Below are 20880 nucleotides of genomic sequence, written 5' to 3' on the forward strand. Positions count from 1 at the left end.
GGATCAGAATGCAAATGTTGAAAAGAGCCCACAGGCTTATCGCTCAACCACCAAGATATCATTCAAATAGTTATGGAAGTATCTGGAGTGGCCTTTGCCCGCAACCGTAAAATATAGCGTTTGATTTTTATGGTAAGAGTTACTTTAGAAATAAATACCTAAATTAGTTTTTATATCTAGGAATAGATAATTAATAAATAAATAAATAATAGCCAGAGATTATAGATTACTATTCTTTTGATCGTATTTATAAGTCATTCTTGATATGTTTCAAGAAAAATCTTAAACTTTATTAATTTTTATTTAAAATTCAACAAGTTTTCAACTTTATCTTTATTCATATATTATACTTCATGTAAACAAAGTCAATACAATAATAAATAAAGGGTAAAATGTACATCCATATAAAAAATTTCTCTCAACACCCTATAAATAATATAAAAAAATGTCTTCCTTTTCCGCGCTATAAATAGGATCAAAAGAGTACTATTATTATTATTATTTTCCTGGACGAATATATATTTATTCTAATTTTTGTTGATGATGTTAAGTAGATCTATGATTGAAGAATCATGTGGGGTTGCTTGGGAGTCTTCAAAAGTCAAAGCATGGGACATCTAAATTCGGCAGATCCCCGCTCTCTGTCACGGATTTATTATCGCAAAATTGTGCAAAAGCACCTGATTAATCGCTAAATTATATTGGGGGGAAGGCCCAGATCCATAATTTGTAATTCTTCTTTCTACGATCTACAATTTCTATTTCATGAATCTGCATCTTTTCTTCCACCGTATTCTGCCAGGTGGGTCCTTGTTCCTAAATAATTTGCTTATTTGGTCATTTTTCACAATTTTCTTTTCAGCTATTTATTAGAATTTTTTCGAACATTCATTTTATTTCACCTACAACGCCCGTTCACAATGAAGCAATTTCAACAATTTAATTGTTATTTAAATTTAATATTTCGTTTTAAAATTTTATTTGCGAAATGAAGAACATGAAAAAAATAATTTTTTAGATTTTAGCAAGAAATTAAATAAAATATCAAATTTAAACATCTTAAATCAAAAAGGTTAAATTATTCTAAGAGAGCACAGTGGAAAATTTCGATCTTTGCCAAAATGACTTCAGGCAATTTGGTTAGTGCAAATACGCATTTAACCAAATTGCCAGAGGTTACACTTGGCATGGAAGAAGCGAATTTCGATCTTTTGTTTGCAATATTTTTATTTTATAATTTAGACCAATATTATTGTCTCCTTTTCGAATCATTTTGGTCCACTTCATATACACATGGATGAAAACTAGAATGTGGCTTTACAAACAGTACAAATATAATGTCACTTTCAACATATAAATAGTAATATTGTCAAAAATTAAAAAATAAAGTAAACTGCAAAGCATGAATCAGTCCTCACACAGTCATACCCCTGTTAATTAATATTATGGGAAAATCCCAAAAAAATTACACTTGAATTTTAAAATTTCAAATCAGTATTAGTTACTATACTCATAAAGAAAATGACTACATTCAAAAAGCAAATGACAACACATTTTTGTAGTAATTCTTGATTTGGAATTTTAAAATTCAACAATCATTTTTTTTGGGATTTTCCCTAATATTATAGATATATAATTTTTATTATCAATTATCCAAAGTCATGAGTAATACTACCTCCGTTCTTTAATATAAGATATTATTTGACTTTTATTTTGGTCCTAAATATGAGACCCAAATCCACTTTATCTCTCATATTTGTATTTTTTTTTCTAAAGTAGTCCTTCTAACAATAATACTCCTCCGGTTCTAAATATAAGACTCTTATACTAGTGTGTATAAGGGTCTTACATTTAGGACCGGAGGAGTAGTTCTAACCAATACACTTGATTAGCAAGGATATTTTAGAAAAGACAACACTTATTTAGGACAAATAACTAACTTAAATTACTTTCTTAATCTTCTCAAATTAGTTAACTGGCTTTTGTAATTAGGATTGGAGGTAGTAATTCATTTATCAAGTAAATTACATTACAAAATAAATCTTATATTTATGACCAAAATAGTACTACCTCCGGTCCTAATTATAAGAGCTAGTTGACTAATTTGAGAAGATTAAAGAAGTAAGTTGAGTTAGTTATTTGTCCTAAATAGGTGTTATCTTTCCTAAAATCTCCTTGCTAATCAAGTGTATTGACTGGAACTATCATTATTAGAAGGGCTACTTTGGAAAAAAAATGTATAAATATGAGAGACAAAGTGGATTTGGGTCTTATATTTAGAACTAAAATAAAAGTCAAATAGGATCTTATAACCAGATAGTATTTAGGAGGTGTTTGTTCAAAAACATGTTTTTTTGATAAAAGCATATTTTCACAAGTCAAAACAAATCTTTTTTCATATTTACCTCACTTGGTCTACTAAACACTCCCTCGTCTTATTTTTGCTTCTAGAAAAACGACGCTCTCATCGCAGCAGAGATCGGTAAAATATCCTATATAGTGGCATGCCACCGTCTAATTTGAGAAGCCAGGTCGTCGTCTTCCTCAGTGCATAGTTCTTGCTCTCATTTCTCCTCACGTTTGCACCGTTCAATTTTAGAAGGAAGCTCTATTCAATATTCATGGCCTGTTCCTTTTCTGCTACCCAAAATCCTCCTCCGCTTCGTCTTCACCATTCCAGTTCAAATATTCCTTTCCTGCGTTCCTCCTTTGCATCCCCATATCAAAAACCCATTCCTTTTCTCAGTTCTTCTGTTTCTGCTTCGCGCTTTACCCACTACAGACCCTTTGTTTCCCTTTCACGCCCTCGACTCGCTTTTTCCCTTAATGCTCTTCATTCTGATGTCCCTCATCCCCATCAGGTACTAATTTATTCTTAGCAATTTTTTTCTGTCCCCGTTTGAGAACCTCCATTGTATTGGGATGTATTAATTTGGAGTCTTTCATATTCTGGGTTTTATTTAACGTGGCTAAGAAATTATTGATGATTTGTCTGAATCTTTATCCCTTTTCTTGGACCGCTTTCTTGGTATACAAGTATGAGCAATTTGTCTTATTTTTCCGGAGAAAACTTTACAACATTGATTGAGCTGGCTACTTTCTTACGAGCTTGTTGTGACTCATTGTATCTTGAATCCTGCATTGGATGTATTCCATTCTATTGTGAGGCTATTATGAACCTCAGCTTTTCAGGTAGTTTTTGGGTACAGCACTCCCCAGGGATCAAATCATTGCTTAAGATAAAAATTGTTCGAAGGTTCATGAAATCAGTGTTACTTTGCTACTTTCGAACAAGTACATAAAGAATTGAACGTTGCTTTCAGGGTCTGGTGGACTCATCTTCTTATGCGAGTTTATTTGGTTTGTCCAAGAAAACTTGGTTTCCATTTGTTGTTTTTACTTTTGACGTTGCGATTTACTTGGGAAATACTTGAAGGGATCAGTGTACACTGAGAGGAATAAAAGGTACGAGGAGTGGAATTCACTGACATCCAAGCTCGCTGGAGCAGCCAATATTCCATTTTTATTACTGCAGCTACCCCAGATTATCCTTAATGCTCAGAATCTTCTGGCAGGAAATAAAACTCCTCTCTTTGCTGTCTCATGGCTGGTAAGGCAGAGTGCCAAATTTTAAATCAAAAGCTTTCTATTCTCCCTCCCCACCCTGCAAACCCTTTTAAAAGTTTAAACAAGAGTAGTTTATTCTATAATCTTGCACTGGGATGAACAATGATTTGTAACATGTTTCCAAGACTATGCTTCAGAAGAAGTTTGTTAAAAGTAGTAATAAAACCAATTTTATGTCTTTATGGCTTAAGCTTTAGAGTTTAAATGGTTCTTCAGAATGTTCAATTTCAAAATTTTATATATCAGTAATTCTTTATCCCTGTGCTTTATGTTATCAAAACTTAACGGGGCATGCCTTTTAGAACCTAAGGCTAAAATTGGCATGGACATCAATGCAGGGAATGCTTACTTCTTTGCTTGGAAATTTGTCACTACTATCATACTTTGCCAAGAAGAAAGAAAAGGAAGCAATGGTGGTGCAGACGCTGGGTGTGGTTTCAACATTTGTAGTCCTTGTTCAGCTGGCGTTAGCAGGAGCCATGCCCCTACCTCACTTTGTGGCCACCTCAGTTGTTGTGGGATCTGGCCTTTTTCTGAATTTTCTGAATTACCTTGGTCTACTGAATGCTGCAATCTGGAGCTTCTGGGAAGACTTCATCACTGTTGGTGGTTTATCAGTGCTTCCTCAGGTAATTCTCCAATTCCCCCCGCCCCATTAATAATTAAAATTAAAAATTCTTACCATTTGTGTCCTCACACGAAGGACAAAGCCCCCTGCACTCATTTACAGTCACTCAGTTGCATGTGCATACCTTCTATGTTTTTCCATCTCTGGAATATAGACCGACAAATATCTTGATTCCATGATATCTCTTACTATTTATCTTATGTCGGCAAACATTTAAATTTGGATGCAGATAATGTGGTCTACATTTGTCCCGTATGTGCCAAACAGTATCTTACCGGGGACTACAGCCTTTGTGATAGCTGTTGTGGCTGTTATCATGGTAATCTCCTTGTCCCCTTGATTTTTTAGTCAGGCTATAAGAAGGTGATATCTTGAAGTTAAAATCCAGTGAATTAGTTTGAAGTGGTGCAAGACTGCACTGTCCTCAGTTTAAAATGACCAATTCTCCAGGGACTTGAAGCGGTAAATTTGATCCGGTGCATTGAAGTTAATGAGGGAAGGGATGCTACCATGCTAAAAGGATTTGATTATAGCTTCCATAATTTAGCTCAACTCATATTTGATATATTACTGTGAAATATTGTCTCAAACTACTTAGGAGCAGTTATTTCAACAACTTGTTTGACATTTTAGTAGCAACACAGTTTTATATAATTTCCTTGTATATTTATCACTCATCCGTCTGTAACATAGAAATATGAAGGAAGAATTCTTGTTTGTACATTGGGTCTTGTGTGGAACTGAATTTAACAGGCTTCCTATTTCAGCATCCTTTTAAACGCATCACTGCTATGATTTGCAGGCGAGAAGTGGAAAGCTCCCTGAACAAGGCGTCAGATTTGTTGGGTCATTATCTGGATGGACGGCTACGCTTCTCTTCATGTGGATGCCAATTTCGCAGATGGTAATTTGAATGTGTATACCAATTTTTTCCTTGAAGGACAATTAATATTTACCTTCAATGTCTAACTATGACCTTATCTTCTATGTTCCTTTTTCTAGTGGACAAATTTTCTGAATCCTGAGAACATCAAAGGCTTATCAGCCTATACAATCTTGCTTGCTATGATTGGAAATGGACTTCTGATCCCACGTGCTCTCTTTATTCGTGATTTCATGTGGTAATTCCTTTCTTTCCGCATGCTCTCGTTGTTCTTGCCACTATTACTTCTACATGTAAAAGTTCACTATTCTCTGGTTCAACTTTGATGATAGGTTCATTGGTTCTTCTTGGGCTACTTTTCTTTATGGATATGGGAATATTGTATGCCTGTACTTGTAAGTTGATCCCTCTTCATTTTTCTTGTCTGCATTCATTCTGGATCTTTTGTAGAATAAAATTAGTGGGGATATTGCCTTTTACTCCCCTTGAACTCTGAGGCCTAATTACAAATTTGCTACATCAACTTTAAAACAAGAGACTGTAAGTTTAGTCTGTTTTTAAAGTTGACGATATGATTTACTGATGGTGTATCAGATCTTAGCTTTTGTTCCATGAATTATATTTGCATATTTCCCTAAAACCAAAGGTTAGGTGAAAACTAAGGGTGTTTGGTGATTGCAGGTTCAATACTATCAGGAAAGAATACTTCTTGGCAGCAACAGTCGGTCTGGTTTTATGGATAGGTTATTCTCTATGTCCTTGCAGTTCCCCAATCTTTGCATACGTTTATGATTCCGAGTTCATTCCTTTTTTTCTTCTGTTAACACTATTCTAATGGGTTTCATTTCCGGTAAATGACTTGCATTGTTAAAATTCCTTGCTGACGTTTCTTCCTTCAAAGTATAACAGTTATGTTCATTCAATAGAGCCCGTCCACTTGTCAGTTACTTAATTGTCGAACTTAATATATGTGCTCATTGAAGTTTAGGTTATGTATCACATATTAAGTAGCAATTTTTTATCAAAGGCAATGGAACACTATCGCTGATTATCTCTGGTTGTGACAGTGACAACTTTCTGGAGGGACTCTTCAGCGTATGGCTACCGTTCACCATTGAATTCTGTACAGGCCTTAGTGTTTAAATCGTCAAAATGAAGCGGTGAACGCTGCATCTACTGAGAGTTGAAATTGTCTAGTGTGTTTGCGATCATCGGTGATGCGTATCATTGTGTTGTACAATAAGCAAAATCAAGGGGAAAATCAGATTGAATTTTACGAAGGAGATAAGTTGCTGGTAAATGATGATAGAAGCTTCTCTTAGAAAACAATCCTCGCCCTTCTGCTGATCATGAAAGGCAGATTAGCATTTTGCTCCTCTTTGTTCTGTTTTTAGCTGATGTTTTATTCTAATTATTTTAATTTGTCTCGTTAAACTTTTCTTTTTGTTAGATAACTCCCTCAAAATGAGTTACTATATACATAAATTGCTTTTTAATATTAAAATCATATGCAAATAAATCTCATTATATTATGTCAGTAAAAGGAGTCAGATAACGAATAAATTAATAGCATGACAATAATCTGTATAAATGCAGAAGTTTAAAAGGAACATTACATAGTTCAGAAATCATGAGAACTGTACACCGTTTTCTTTTTCCGTTTATTACATTTGAGGTTTTGGAATCCTATGCCTTCCTTTGCTCACAGAACACTGTAATCTTGCGATATGAGCTAGACTCATGAAATCCTTTATGGTTTCTGTTGTTATTGTTACCCATGGTGAAGGCGGATAAGCATGTGTTCAACTAGCAAATTGGGTCTGGCCTGTCATTGAAGCAACTATTGTTGCACCAAGTTTAAGCACAGGGGTCAAGCATAAACTAATCCCAAATCCCAATCCTAAAGTGAACCAAATTGCAACCCTTTGCACAAAGTTACCTCTCCCCTAATCCTGCTTGCTTGCTTCAACAAATTGGAAAAATATGAGTTATATCAAACCTATACTTCGACAAGAGAACTATCCACTTCTCCTAATCATTCATTAACACAAACAATAAAGTAGTATTTCGATTAATTTGATAATTCGCGCAATTTAAAGGTAATTATTCGTATACAATATTCGTAAACCACGTTGCGTAAGTGCAGGACATCCATAAAGCTTAATTGGTGGAATTGATGTACTACAATTAAGAAACCATAATTAGCCGACGAATTTCATCAGGTGATATTATAAATGCTGATTCATAGTTCAAATGAGCATTCACGGTCTATAATATAGGCCAACCATCCAGGTAACGAATCAACACTATCAGTGAAAACAAGGTTAAGCCGACTCACAGTAATCAAGATCTTTAATATGCTAGATGAACAAATTAATCAGTGAAACTGAAAAATATCGTATTGTACTGCTCAACAAAATGTAAAGAGAAGCAAAATTTTAACTGAACTCGGGAAAACTAAAATCAATACAAACATTCTGAAGACTCATTTCTTCTTTGCAGCCTCAGAAGCCTTGGTCTGTACAACAAAAGACAGAAGTTAAAACACATCAAAGTACAGATATATTCAAAGTGACCATAAGCCCTTAAGTAAATTTACCTTCTTTACTCCACGGATCTTCTTAGCACGGTTCTTCCGCTCTTTCAGTTGCTTCCTGGACTTCTCCACCTTAGTAGCGAGTCCATTCTGCCACACACAAACAAAAAAAGAGGTTTCGATTGTGCATTGAAATTGAACAAAGCACGTAGAACACAGAAAATCATAAAAATAACAATAGAATCGGTAACAAAAAAGAACAGTTAACAAATTCAGCAACTAACTCCAAAAGAATTCCAAGTACTCCTCTCGTCTTTAATATAAAACCTACTTTAATATAAAACCTACTTGTAGTGCACTGTCTTGTATTAAGGACGGTGGAGTATTAACACTAAATAGAAAGAACTATTAACAATTCTAGCTAGGTAAAACCATTTAAATGATAAACGTACACGACTAGAAAATACTACATTACTTGGCTGTACACCGCTAATGCTACAAACGACATTCCTAGCAACTCCAGAATGATGGAGAAATACAGACCCACACAAGTTAGCATCCCTTGACCATAGAGAAATAGAAGATTTTCTGAGCTCAGAAAATAAAGAATTCAAAGTCGGTAGTTTGGAAATAAGTAAATCTTCCAATGAATTATAATTCCATTCAGATTAGAAGAAACAGCAAACTCTCACTACCCAACCCAACCCAACCCAACTAACCCACTAAGTGGCTGAAATAATAATCCCAACAGCGAGGGTCAAAAGAACGAAGGCAGTAGAGAACTATGGATCAAGAAAATGATCAAAAGCGTGATGATGCCAACAAATCAATCTTTTCCATTAAACCAAGTCAACTTACCCTGATAAGCCTGTACTTGGGCTCATACTTCTTTGCATTTTCAACGGAATCATAAATTAAACCAAATCCGGTTGATTTTCCGCCTCCAAAGTGAGTTCTAAACTTGAAGACAAAAATCGCATTAGGGTCTTTGACATCGTACATCCTTGATAGCTTTTCCTTAAGCTCCGCCTTCATACCGCAGCCCACAAAAAAAAAAAAAACATGAGGGGTCATGTAATTACCAAAACTGTAAATGCTTGAAAGGTAGACTTCCGATTGCCTGTGCTACAAACAAGTTTTGTAGATTCTACCCATAACAATTCATAATAATGACATTAGAAACTAAAGTACCTTGGATACGTTTGGCCTCCCAGGATGAAGTACATCAATGACCTGCACCACAAAATAACATGGAAAAAAATTAGGTGCAAAACCCAACAGATTCAATGTGCTTCCATGAATGACAAACTCACAAACTGCTTGCGAGATAGAAGCCTATTTGTCATAAATTTCCTGGTTCGGACTGTCACAGCCTTATCCGCCATGTTGTGCTTGGTGCTTCAAAATGCAGGAAACTCGCAGGAAGAGCAAGGGAGAGCACAGCTTGGGCGACAACCAACAAATGGCCGCCAAATCCGAGACCTTATAAAAGCTAGATTAGGGTTTCAGACTCGTGGGCTGAAAATGAGTAACGGGAAAAACCGGATGGCCCAAAAATGATACTCCTCCGGTTCTAATTATAAGACCCAATTGATTATTTGAGGAGATTAAGAAAGTAAGTTAAGTTGGTTATTTATAATAAATAAGTGTTGTCATTCCTAAAATATCTTGCTAATTAAGTATATTGGCTAAAACTATCATTATTAGAAGGATTATCTTGGAAAAAAATGCATAAATATAAGAGACAAAATGGATTGGGGTCTTATAATTAGGACCAAATAAAAAGTTAAATGGGGTCTTATAATAAGGACCAGAGGAGTAGCACAGTTCTTGTGAGTATCGCGCTTAATATGTCCCCACATACGATATGGCCCAAAAAATGGGGCTTGGCTTGAATTTATTTATGAGATTCTGGGTTTAGTATATCATACTTTACTTATTATAAGTTTTAAATAACTAATTTTTTAATAATAAATTATTAGTTAAAATTAATTAAAAGTAATAAATAAGTTAAAAATATATATTTTTCTAAATATATTCTTATAATAAATAAGAAAAAAGGATGAAAGACAATGTGGGAAAAAATGTGTTAAGAGACATAATAGTAAACAAGAGAAAATAAATAATTAAGAACAAAATTAAAAAATATATTAAATATTAAAAAAAACTCAAATTAAAACTTATAAAATGAACTATGTCTCTTTCCAAATTTAAAGTTTATAAATAGTCTCATAAGAGTATTTTTTTATGAGTTGGGATATCATATTTTCTAATTGATTTTAAATTGATTTGAACATCATATAGTTAGTTTGAAAGAATAAATCCAAAGCTTCAATTGTATAATATTTTTAACAAAAAAATCCATTTACTTTTTTGAAGAAATCTCTCTAGTGAAATTTTATAATATTTTTCTAAATTTTTAAAATAAAGAAAAATCTAAAAAATATATTTTTTATTTTATTGAGAAGTGTATAACTAAATAATAAATAAATCATTTATATGAACAAAGATCTCTACTGATATTATAAAATACTAAAATTTAAAAAAAAATTTGGTTGCTCACCCAGTTTATCGAAACTTTGCTCCAACTACATTTGAATCCGACCCGCATTGCGCACCTGGCTGTGGTGCGTGAGTCTCTCAACGGGGATTTCTGCATACGCTAAGGCTCGAACTCGAGACCTCGCTTAAGCGGTACCAAGCCGCTTACCACTTGGACCAACTCCCGTTGGTTAAAATTAAAAATTTACTAAATAGTAATTATCCTATTATTACAACAAAAGTGTAAAATAGTTTTTACTTTGCATAAAGGGAAAATGATACAAAAGTAATACTTAAACTTGAAAATCCCAAAATGGCCACTTAAATAAGCAAAATCTCAATTTAGACATAAGTGACCAATTTGGGATTTACAAATTTGTTCAAATGACTATATTGACCTTTATTTTTTTATTATTTTTGAAAAACCAAATACCCTCATTGGCCAGCTGGTCATTGAAGCTCCAGTGAAGGCGACGGTCACTAGAGTTCAGGTGGTTGCAGTCACCGGAGCTCTGGTGGTTGGCCAACAATCAAGAGCTAGAGCTCCAACAGCTGGCAACTATTTTTTTGAAAATTTTTATAATTTCAATAACACAGTTAATAAGTTTTGGAATGCTATTAGCAAGTAGTTCAATATAATAATTAACAATAGATTTTTCAATAAATTCAAAAAGTAACATTTTTATAAATTTAGTAATGTCATTAATAAGTTATGTAACTCTTAACAAGTTAGGTATAGCATTTAATAACAGGTTTTCCAGAAAATTCGAAAAGTGGCATTTTTACAGCTTTAGTAATACGATTAACAAGTCATGTAATCATATTAACAACTCTCATATTCATAATGGCTGCCTAATAAGTGGGAAAATTTTATTGTACAACCTTTATAGGTATCTAATATTAAAAAAAATAATTTTTATGGGAATTGTTGTTAATTGCTATACTAAATTTTTAATAGTATTACAAAAATTATTAACCGTGTTACTGAAGTTATAAAAATTTTCAAAACAATAGTTGTCAGCTAGAGCCGGGAAAACGGGCCGAGCCCGTCGGGCCGGCCCGTTTAAGCCCGTTTAAGTCGAGGGCCGGCTTATATTTTGAAGCCTTGAAAGGGAAGTCGGGCTTAAAAGGGCCAGCCCTGTAGGGCCGAAAAATAAACGGGCCGGCCCGTTTAGGCCCGCCAAATTATTTTTTTTTAATTTCTATCTTTTTTTCTTAACTTAAAAAAGAAAACCCTAACATTTTAAACATATCATACTCTTAGTTTTACTTATCTTGGCAGCTTACATAGATAGCATTCACAAAAAGAAAAAAAAGAATCACTATAGCTGTGGGAAAAATAACCAAAAAAACATGAAAATTGCAAAATTTAAAACTAGGTATATTCATAAAAATATATTGTTATTTATAAGTTGTCAAAACCTATTAAAATACTGTATCTATAATTTTTACAGTCTTTATTTATCATTCTCCCATATTTTTTATACTTGAAATATAATTGATCAAAAAATCTTTTAAACTAAAATAAAGATCTATATCATTTTTATAGTAGAAACAAATTTAGAACTAAGAATGATGGACTCTTTTCTTTTTTGTCGGTATGATAAATGATTATTCTTTATGTATACTATGTTTGTTAGTTAAACTTTTTTGTTAATTATTTATAATCAAACTAGATCATCCGCATTGTAATTATCTACTGAACTTAATGCTTATTTAGTTGTTTATGTCTGTCCTCTATTTAGTTTGTTTATTCAATAGACTTTATTATACTGTAATATAAGTTTAGACATGATAATGTTTATATTTGTGACTCAATTTTATTTATATTTATACTTTTTATTAGTAATTTTTATTGTTTCATTTTTATTATTTTGATAAAATATACAAAAAAAATAAAAATAATTATTTTAATTAAAAAGACCAGAAGCCCGCGGGCTAGCCCGAGCCCGTCATCTCACGGGCCGGGCCGGCCCGTTTTCCCAGTACTATTGTCAGCTGCCAAAACTCCTGCGATTGATTGTCGGCTAGCCGCCACTGGTATCGGAGCTTCAACGACTAGCCAACTAGTGAAGGTATTTGTTTTTTAAAAACAATAAAAAAAAAGGTAATATGGTCATTTCAACAAATTTGCAAGTCCCAAATTGGTCGCCTGTACCTAAATTGGGATTTTGCTTATTCAAGTGATCATTTTGGGATTTTCAAATTTAAGTGTCTTTTTTGTGTTATTTTCCCTCATGTAAAATCTTCACAAAATAAATGAACTTACATAAATTCTATAATTATTTTAGAAAATGATAAAAATAGATTAATTAAGTAACTGTCAAATCTTGGGATATTTTTATGATGCAAAATTTATAACGTGATCTCAACAATCTTTAGTTTCCTTGGCGTAATTTTGTGTTTTCCTTAGTACTCGATTGCGTTCATCCCGACGGCCTCCGCGGTGAGGCCTCCGCTTCCTTTGCAACAACATCGGCGACTCTGTTTTCATATTTCTACCATCCAAGCATGCTATTTATCATTCAGTAGGGGAAGAAGAGATATTTGGCAACAGACCAACCATTTTTCATTCATGCTGTGCTGTGTGAATTTATGTTTTTATTGACGTTGTAATGTAAGGTTACTTTAAACTTTGTATCAAACGTAAGGTTATGTTAGATAACATGCCAATGTAAATATTTATATAATCCATGTTGTAATTGTAATTTAAAGTTTAAACTTTGTAGTCTTGTATATTTACAACTTTCAGTCCCACAAATTAAGTGTTGGTTGTGCGTTTAAGATTGCACATGTTTGCAACTTTCAATACTCAACACTCACACTTCTCATATTTACGAGTACATTGAGCAATAAAATACTTTGTTTGTACGGTAAGAGCTTGTCCTCCATCCAAAAAGGTCATTATCACATGCATTGTTTTAGCATGTTTTGATTGAAATTGTTAAGAGTTGAGTGAAGTTGGAATTGCAATTGATAAGTCTAGTTCATCGATACAACCGACCATCAAAGTTTAGAGGAATCCCATATTCATTCCTCAACTGGTTCAGCTTATAATTGATAAGCTTGTTTTGCTCTCTAATATCTAGATTGCAATAAAGATGCAATCAACTTCATCCAAGACGAAGAAGGGATGATGAATTCCATCAGCCACCAAAGCCTTAAAATCTTGCAGTCATCTGCAATTCATAGAGACAATGTAACCAAAGCCAAAGCCATATATCTTTTCCAGACTCGCTTGTTGCTGTTTGTAATATAATTGATTTTGATTGCTTGTTTGTAAGAAAATTACTAGACCCAAACAAGAAGCATAAAGAAGCATTTTTCTCTCGACTTCCCGGTAATGTAGCTATCCATTTGAGTTTTGTGAGGAAATGGCAGCTGCAAAATTCCGTTCACAGATCTCAGGAGCAATTTCTCGCTTCTTTTTACCTTCTTTTGTCATAATTTTTGGTGAGTAATGGATGGTTACGCCGCCGATTCTGTCAACTGTCGCCAGCGTGTCAATTCTGCATTCGTTCATTCCAGCCCACTGGCTTCCTTTCTCCATTGTGGGTCGTGCGCGGAAATGGACCCTCTCCAGAACGCTGCTTGTCAGCTTGTCATTTCCCCTGTTTTCACTGTTCGCATACAATTTGCTTTTCAGATCTTAGTTCCTTGGGATATGAATAACTTTCAGTGAAGATTTAGGAACTATGCTTTTCTATTTCTAGCTTGAGTAAAGACAATATCTTTTTTTATCCCCAGTCTCAGAAACTGATGAGCATTAATTGAGGGAAGAAGTGGAAAGATGGAAGAAATTTTAAGATACAAATTAATTAAAACTGTTTTATTGGTGTGCGTGAGAATTAGGTAATGTTGCCCTATAAGAAAGAACGGGGGGAGTATAACAATCCTGTTTTCTGCAGTGTGTTTCAAGTTTTGAAATTTAGACTGCATACTGAAAATGCATAAATCCCGTAAAACTTGTGCAATGGGGTTGTCCTTATTTGGTTTTGATGTCAATTTAGTTTGATTTGGACATTACAACTACTTCCAAGCTTCACACTGTGTAACATTTGGATTTACAGCACTGTATCAGTAATGGCTTCCCTTCACTGGTAGCTTTGTCATTCTATGGGGCCAGTGGCTAAAGTTTCATTGGATGGAGCGGTAGGACAAGCTTCTTGTCTTTGTTTGGTGGGAGTACTGACCTTATAGCTTTTCATCGTCATGGCAGAGAAGTGGGTTCTTTTGGAGAGCACTCACACACATAGGAAAACCATTCAAAACTCTGTGAGAACTAATATAATGTGATTGTGAGCTCCTCTGCACTATCAAATGTGGTATGGTTATTCTGAGGACTGAGAATCCTGATCCTGTCACTGAAAATTCAAATTGCCTTTTTCCGCATTATTTCAGTTACTATCATAACTATGAAGTAGACTGAACCAATTATCATGGGTTAAGACTTCATAAGTGACGTTAAAGGGCTGTTTGTTTAAGCTTATAAGAAATGGTTTGGATAAGTTAAATATGAAACAATCTTGCAGGTTAAAAAAAATGCATATTTTCAGCTTATTTTCATAAGTTACTTACATCAGCTCTTTAAAATCATCACTTTATTAAAAAGCTAACCCAAGTAGCTTATAAAAAAGAAGCTGAAAACAAACTTTTTTAAGCTAATCTAAATAATGGTTTTTATATTTAGTTGAATTAAAATAAGGAAAAATTAACTTTTGGGTCTTTTTTACTCAATTATAACTTAATTCCTCAATTATAATTCAGTATAGCTGAATCTTTAAATTTTTAACTCGTTTATAACTCAGTTTCTAATCTTTTTATATATAATAATTTAGTCCTTATCATATATAATTTATTTTTAATCAACAAATATTACTTCAATACCATTAAAAATGCAAACATTTCATACAGCTTAGCTTATGAGTATTTGATTTTTTTTTTTTTTTAAAAATCTAACCGAGTCAGTCCATCCGCTCCATCGTCCCCTTCCTCCTCTTCCTTCACTTATATTCTCTCTTAAAATAATGAGGAAGTAAAGCAGAATGTTGGGTACTCAACAATTTTGTTCTTTTTGAAATTGGGTCGTGGACAGCATTACGTTTTAGAAAATAAGAATAGTATCATTGTGCAAAGCTCAAAAACAAATGTGAAAATTGACGCCAAGAACACTTTAATTCGATGTCGGGAAACCAAACACAGAGGAGGAACGATATCGGGCTGACAATAAGTTACGGATCTTATCATCCTATTTCATAAAAAAAAAAAAAATTTACTGAAACATAGGTATCCTGATATAATCCTATTTGAGACACTGTCATGTACTAAATATGGACACCTCTCCCATAGAATTCAAATTTTGATTCACTACGTTTGGGATACTAACTCCTTCCGCTTAACTCAATTCTGTTGGTTATTTCATGAAAATTTGAAGGCAATTCAAATTAAACTATGGTTTTTTTAAAACTTTTCACCACTTGCTATCGGGCATGCTTTGCAGCTTCGGAAAACAAATATGCACAAATCATATTCATAGTATTTTCAAAACAAAAATCACAAATTTCATAATATTTTTTTCAAAAATTGGTGATTTTTCATTGGACAAAGCTTAAACAATTGGTCATTTCATTAATTAGCCTATCAAAATAAACTAGAAACAAACTATTTCTCTCTCTCAACTCCTCCTAAGATCATTTTTATTTTAAATTTTAAACAAACTAGCCCTGAATCATGGTATATATAATAAGCTTTCCCTACTCCTTACTTTTGGAAGGAGGCGGGAGCGAGGGTTAGGAGGAGTGGAATTTAAAAAAAAAAAAAAAAAAACCTAACCCTGTTATGAATATAATAATATTTTTATATATCTATATATCTCTTATTATTTCTGATTTTTTATTATCTCTATATTTTATAATTATCTTTTATTATTATGTAATATGTAGATTGTATCAAGTTTCTATTCTCCCTTATTCTCTTCTCTTATTATCTATTCTTTTTTAGTTTTATAACACATCTTATTTTCTCAATAAGAGGTTATCACCCTAGTTATATAATCTTTTTCATTTTACATAATTGATCTTTTTATCCCAAAAAAAAGGAAAATTCCTCCAATAGAATAAAAGATAAGCAAAATAATTACTTTTAAAGACTTTTAACGAGCTATCAGTCACTTTACTTTATTATTTACTGTTATTTTTTTAATTTTTTTATTTGAAAAACATTTTTGCAGGGAAAACTAGGAAGTGAATAGTACTCAGGACAATGTGGGGTGTTGCCTTTTTCTTTCCTTTTTTTTTGGGTGGTTGCTTTTACCTTTACTCTAAAAACAAGTGCAGAAAGATTTATAATAATCTTCAAGAGAAATATTATTTTTAATAAAATATATACACCTATTATCACATGGTCAAAGCAATGATTAGCATTGATCCATTAAAAAAGAAAAAAAAAGAAATGACTAGCATCAGAAGTGATGATGTTAGGAAAAATTTCAAAAACAGATGTGTTATACGATATAATACTAGCTCTGGTCCTTAATATAAAATTCGTTTGACTTTTATGTTGGTCCTAAATATAAAATCCTAATATATTTTGTCTCTCATATTTACTCAATTTTTTTAAATAATCCTTTAATAATTATAGTTTTAATCAACATACTTAATTAAGAAGGATATTTTAAAAAGACAACATCTATTTATTACAAGTAACTAACTTAACTTCTTTTTTAATTTCTTAAATTAATCAACTACTCTTATAATTAAGATCGGAAATAGTATTACGAATCAAGAAAAAAAAAGTTTTCACAAAAAATGTATCAAGTATGAGGCACTCTTGCCCACTTAATTAAACCACAGCATAGGGGAAGAAAACTACGAATCAATTACCCAAAAAGATATATAGCACACAAATCACTTGCCATAACAACTATGAAATACATGACCATATACAAGTTAATTATAATCCATTCATCATCACCGATTCTTTAAAAAAAAGCCTAATTTATGGTAATATAACATGCAATTCGGCATTGTCAGGAGAGAGGGAACCTCCCAATGCAAACACTAAAATTTGCGTTTAGTTAATCAGATGCTTGATTATTCCATCGCCACAAGACAGGAGACACTTTGTTACTCTCGTTGATCAACACTAGCTAGGTCGACGCCTATTCTTTCTCTAAAAATTATACAAAACAATACAGACAATAGAAAGTGATGAAAAGTATATAACTTCGCTTCCCCTTTGGACCGTGATAATGTAAACTTCAGTCTTCAAATTAAAGCCGCTTCGCAATTTTGTATAGTGAAGTAAAATAGTTAACTTCAATATCCCATCAATAAATTACATGGATAGGGTGGGAATAACACGAATATATACCTAAAATCTTGTATCATAGAAATTCAACGTTTCATCATTATTCAGATAGGAATAAATTTTATCCTTGATTTCCATTTTCTTCCAGTTATTGAAAATAAAACCATTGGTATTTGGTACCCCCTCAGATTTTCATACATAAGATCATTGCTAGACACTGTTTCTGCATCTCCTTTCCTAGCTACAAGCAATCCCAACCATGGAAAACCTTAAACATAACCATGCCAACTAGACAAGGTATTTCTTGGGCGATGTCACTCGAGTTATGTCCATTATTTGGCAGCACAGAGACCCGAATCAAAAGTAACTAGCACCATTCATCGCCAAAAGAGATGTTCCCGCAATATTAAAACATGCCACAGTGCAACGAGCATCAAGAAAAGCAGGTTATATATAATAACATACATTAAGAAGTCTATGAAAATTAGCAAACAAGTAAGAACTTTTAACGTGCAAGCAAGCATACCACGTTACGTAAATACATTCCTAAAAATATCATCCCACTTTAGACCACAGTCTTCGACAAAATATAAATTTAATTTAGGAAACATTCACAGGATAACATACATACATACATACATAACATAAAGTTCGTTAGTTCAAAACAAAATAAGACCTGCCCCTTTCCATGATATATATCCACATCTTCATCAGAATCTTCCCAAATGCGAAAGCGTCGTGATAGCTGCTACCTAGTTCGGCTCTGCAATTCATTCAAAAGCCAAACACATTCTTACAAATATTTATGACAAAGATAACATAAATAAAACAATTATATATCCCTCACTCTCAAAGGAGGAGGGGTGGTATACTTCACTTATTTCAGTTTCGTATTATTTGATCTCAAATATAAAGAAATAACAAGAATAATTAGCAATCAGTTTCATATTAGGGATTTGTCATGATCATCGGAAGCTAGAGTGAAAAGCCAAGAATATTACTCTACCAACAAGAAATAACTAGAATAATAACAATAGGAAGTGATTAGAAGCATTATAATGCGACAAAATCTCACCCTTGCATTACCAGACACAACCCAAGACGGCGGAGGCCAGAAAACTCCAGAATAGCCCGTCACACCTGGAAGCATACAGGCAGAACAATCCTCCATGTCAAACAATGCAGCATCATGGCCTGGCTCTTTATCTCTACCACAGAAGCAATCTTCAGAATAGTAAATGCAATTCTTCTTAAACCCACGAAAGTCTTGAGCTGAAATAGAGAAGGCACACATATCACAAACAATCACAGCCCTATTTCCCAAGCTTTTCACCCTAACCCATTGACGTTTTTCCTCGTTCAGTTTATAGACATGAAAATATGTGGGAAAAGCACCCATGCTGTCATCAGGGTCACAACGAGCAAGAAAAACATCCAGAGGATAACGGTCCTTATCTAGGAGGAACAAATCTCCAAGAGAATTCACCAAGCGCTTTTCCCGATCATCATCTTTATTATAACCACAAGGAGGCAGCACTGGGGCAACACTTGTAATCTTCAACGAAAAATCCACTGAAATAGTGAAGCCAGAGTTATCCACAGCATAAAACTTCCCATCGTGATAAACAACATCGTTATAGGAAGCAACGTCTCGGCCATCATTTATACGAGTCCATTTCTTATCACCCTTTCTCCAAATACTTAAATGGCCACCCGTGTGAATGGTCATAACTGCAAAATGAGCACTCTCAGAACACACAGCAACTCTCTTAACGATGAGAGATTTAAGGTCTGGAGACTGTATCTCAGAATACAGTTGAGGTAGTGATTGTTTCCCAGTAGACGCATATCGAAGCTCATAAAATTTAGCAATCTCAGAGACCCTGTAATCAAGGAGATTCAAGCGCTCAGGAAGATGTGGGGACAAGTCTCGACAGTAATAATCAAAGCGATAGAGAGGGTCTTTGAAGCGAACTACAGGTGTGCCGAGCTCTTCAGCCTCCTCGATCTTGATGAGCCAGCACTTGGGAGTCCTCCAACCGCCTGAGATTTTCCTGAGGGGTTGAAAGCAGTAGACGGTGGACTCAGCAAAGTCGAAGTAACCACGAAGCCTAGGGTTCAGATCAGGGTTGGGACCCACTGGAAAGGGAAGGTTGAGTGGCGGAGAGGACCTCCGGGGCGGCGGAGGGACCTTGGAGCGCCATGAGGGGCAAACAGCTCGGACGGAAAGACGATCAATACGGGAATCAAGGCGGTTAACAATATCGAGGAGCAGATCTCTGGAAAGGCCGGACCACGAGGGAGTAGAAGAGTGAGAATCCATTGGAGGTAGAAGTGGAGAGAAGGATGATGAAGAATATCTAATGGGAATGGAAGCGTGATGAGCAAGTTTGGAGTTAATGGATGGACATGTGCGGTTTTTGAGGACGATGATGATGATGATGATGATGGGACGGGCATTACTAGCTTCCAGCGGGAACGCGGGAAATGAGAAAATCAGAAAATATTATGCTCTTGTGAATATATATATATATATATATATGGGAAAATTCCATTTAAGGTCTGTAAGTGAGAATTTATTTCAATCAACCCCAAAACATTCTGAAATATTATTGCAGGATCAAGAGATCAAACTAAAATTAAAATTAAGAGTAAAATTATAATAATACCTCTCACTTTTTAAAAAATAAATATTAATGGTTGTCAGAGTCCGACCACCGACGCTCAGGTGGCCGCCGTCGGAGGTTGGACCTCCGGTGGCCGCTACTGTGGCTCCGGTGGTTGGAATTTTTTTTTTGAAAAACAAGATAGCTAAAGAAAGGTTTGACCCCATAACCCATTGGCATACTAAAAGTGATGTAACCACTAAATCAAGCAAGCCATTCAATCATATGATACAAATAAAAATATATATAACAAAACAAACGCAAGTGTCCAAGTATAAATAAACAAATGGAATTCGACAGTTTACAAGTAAAATTCAGTAATTTACAATAAAAATTTGGCAATTTACAAATAACATAATGCAATTCACAACTCCAAATACAAGTATTTAAATATAAATGAGCAAGTGAAATTTGAAGATTTATAACAAAAATTTATGGATTTACAATACAAATTTAACTATTTATAAGAAACAGAAGAGAATTCACAACTTAAAATATATATTTGAGTATAAGTGAACAAGTGAAATTCACGGCTCGTTATTATTCAGACCAAGGGATCCATTCGCTTCTCATATATGAGTTAATTAGAAGATAATCTCACGAGACACTGTTTCTGCATCGCCTTTTGTAGCTACATGCGATCCCAACCATGCAGTACCTTAAACATAACCGTGCCAACCACGCTTAGTAC

General features: G+C 33.9%; 3 protein-coding genes across 3 annotated transcripts; 1 reads left to right on the forward strand and 2 right to left on the reverse strand.

The window, feature by feature from the left end:
- Positions 1-2535: 2535 nt before the first annotated feature.
- LOC114717178 (maltose excess protein 1-like, chloroplastic) lies at positions 2536-6572 on the forward strand. The gene is made up of 9 exons (XM_028902273.1): positions 2536-2861; positions 3437-3610; positions 3966-4256; positions 4485-4574; positions 5058-5159; positions 5258-5376; positions 5471-5533; positions 5820-5881; positions 6206-6572. The coding sequence occupies exons 1-9, from the start codon at positions 2622-2624 to the stop codon at positions 6292-6294; spliced, it is 1230 nt and encodes a 409-aa protein (XP_028758106.1). The 5' UTR covers positions 2536-2621; the 3' UTR covers positions 6295-6572.
- Positions 6573-7476: 904 nt separating this feature from the next.
- LOC114717181 (40S ribosomal protein S24-1-like) lies at positions 7477-9125 on the reverse strand. Its single transcript, XM_028902275.1, has 5 exons — positions 8988-9125; positions 8866-8907; positions 8533-8703; positions 7738-7824; positions 7477-7656 (listed from the first exon to the last, which is right to left on the reverse strand). Exons 1-5 carry the CDS (start codon positions 9057-9059, stop codon positions 7624-7626), a joined length of 405 nt encoding a protein of 134 aa, XP_028758108.1. The 5' UTR covers positions 9060-9125; the 3' UTR covers positions 7477-7623.
- Positions 9126-13564: 4439 nt separating this feature from the next.
- LOC114717149 (F-box protein SKIP23-like) lies at positions 13565-19846 on the reverse strand. The gene is made up of 3 exons (XM_028902240.1): positions 18610-19846; positions 17704-17764; positions 13565-13835 (listed from the first exon to the last, which is right to left on the reverse strand). Exons 1-3 carry the CDS (start codon positions 19844-19846, stop codon positions 13565-13567), a joined length of 1569 nt encoding a protein of 522 aa, XP_028758073.1.
- Positions 19847-20880: the final 1034 nt, after the last annotated feature.

This window comes from Neltuma alba, unplaced genomic scaffold (genome assembly GCF_004799145.2).
Source record: "Neltuma alba isolate B1F8T4 unplaced genomic scaffold, ASM479914v2 tig00011709_pilon, whole genome shotgun sequence".
Lineage (NCBI taxonomy): Eukaryota > Viridiplantae > Streptophyta > Magnoliopsida > Fabales > Fabaceae > Neltuma > Neltuma alba.

Excerpts from the sequence above, each read along its gene's own strand:
- LOC114717149 (XM_028902240.1), bottom strand. The coding sequence starts at position 19,846 with ATGGATTCTCACTCTTCTACTCCCTCGTGGTCCGGCCTTTCCAGAGAT. Across the intron at positions 17,765-18,609 it reads GCCGTCTTGGGTTGTGTCTG|CTAGGAAAGGAGATGCAGAA; the intron begins GTAATGCAAGGG and ends GATTGCTTGTAG. Across the intron at positions 13,836-17,703 it reads ATGTATGAAAATCTGAGGGG|TGAAAACAGGGGAAATGACA; the intron begins GTACCAAATACC and ends GTATGCGAACAG.
- LOC114717178 (XM_028902273.1), top strand. The coding sequence starts at position 2,622 with ATGGCCTGTTCCTTTTCTGCTACCCAAAATCCTCCTCCGCTTCGTCTT. Across the intron at positions 4,575-5,057 it reads CTGTTGTGGCTGTTATCATG|GCGAGAAGTGGAAAGCTCCC; the intron begins GTAATCTCCTTG and ends TATGATTTGCAG. Across the intron at positions 5,377-5,470 it reads TTTATTCGTGATTTCATGTG|GTTCATTGGTTCTTCTTGGG; the intron begins GTAATTCCTTTC and ends CTTTGATGATAG.
- LOC114717181 (XM_028902275.1), bottom strand. The coding sequence starts at position 9,059 with ATGGCGGATAAGGCTGTGACAGTCCGAACCAGGAAATTTATGACAAAT. Across the intron at positions 8,908-8,987 it reads TTCTATCTCGCAAGCAGTTT|GTCATTGATGTACTTCATCC; the intron begins GTGAGTTTGTCA and ends TTTGTGGTGCAG. Across the intron at positions 7,825-8,532 it reads CCAAGTACAGGCTTATCAGG|AATGGACTCGCTACTAAGGT; the intron begins GTAAGTTGACTT and ends TGTGTGTGGCAG.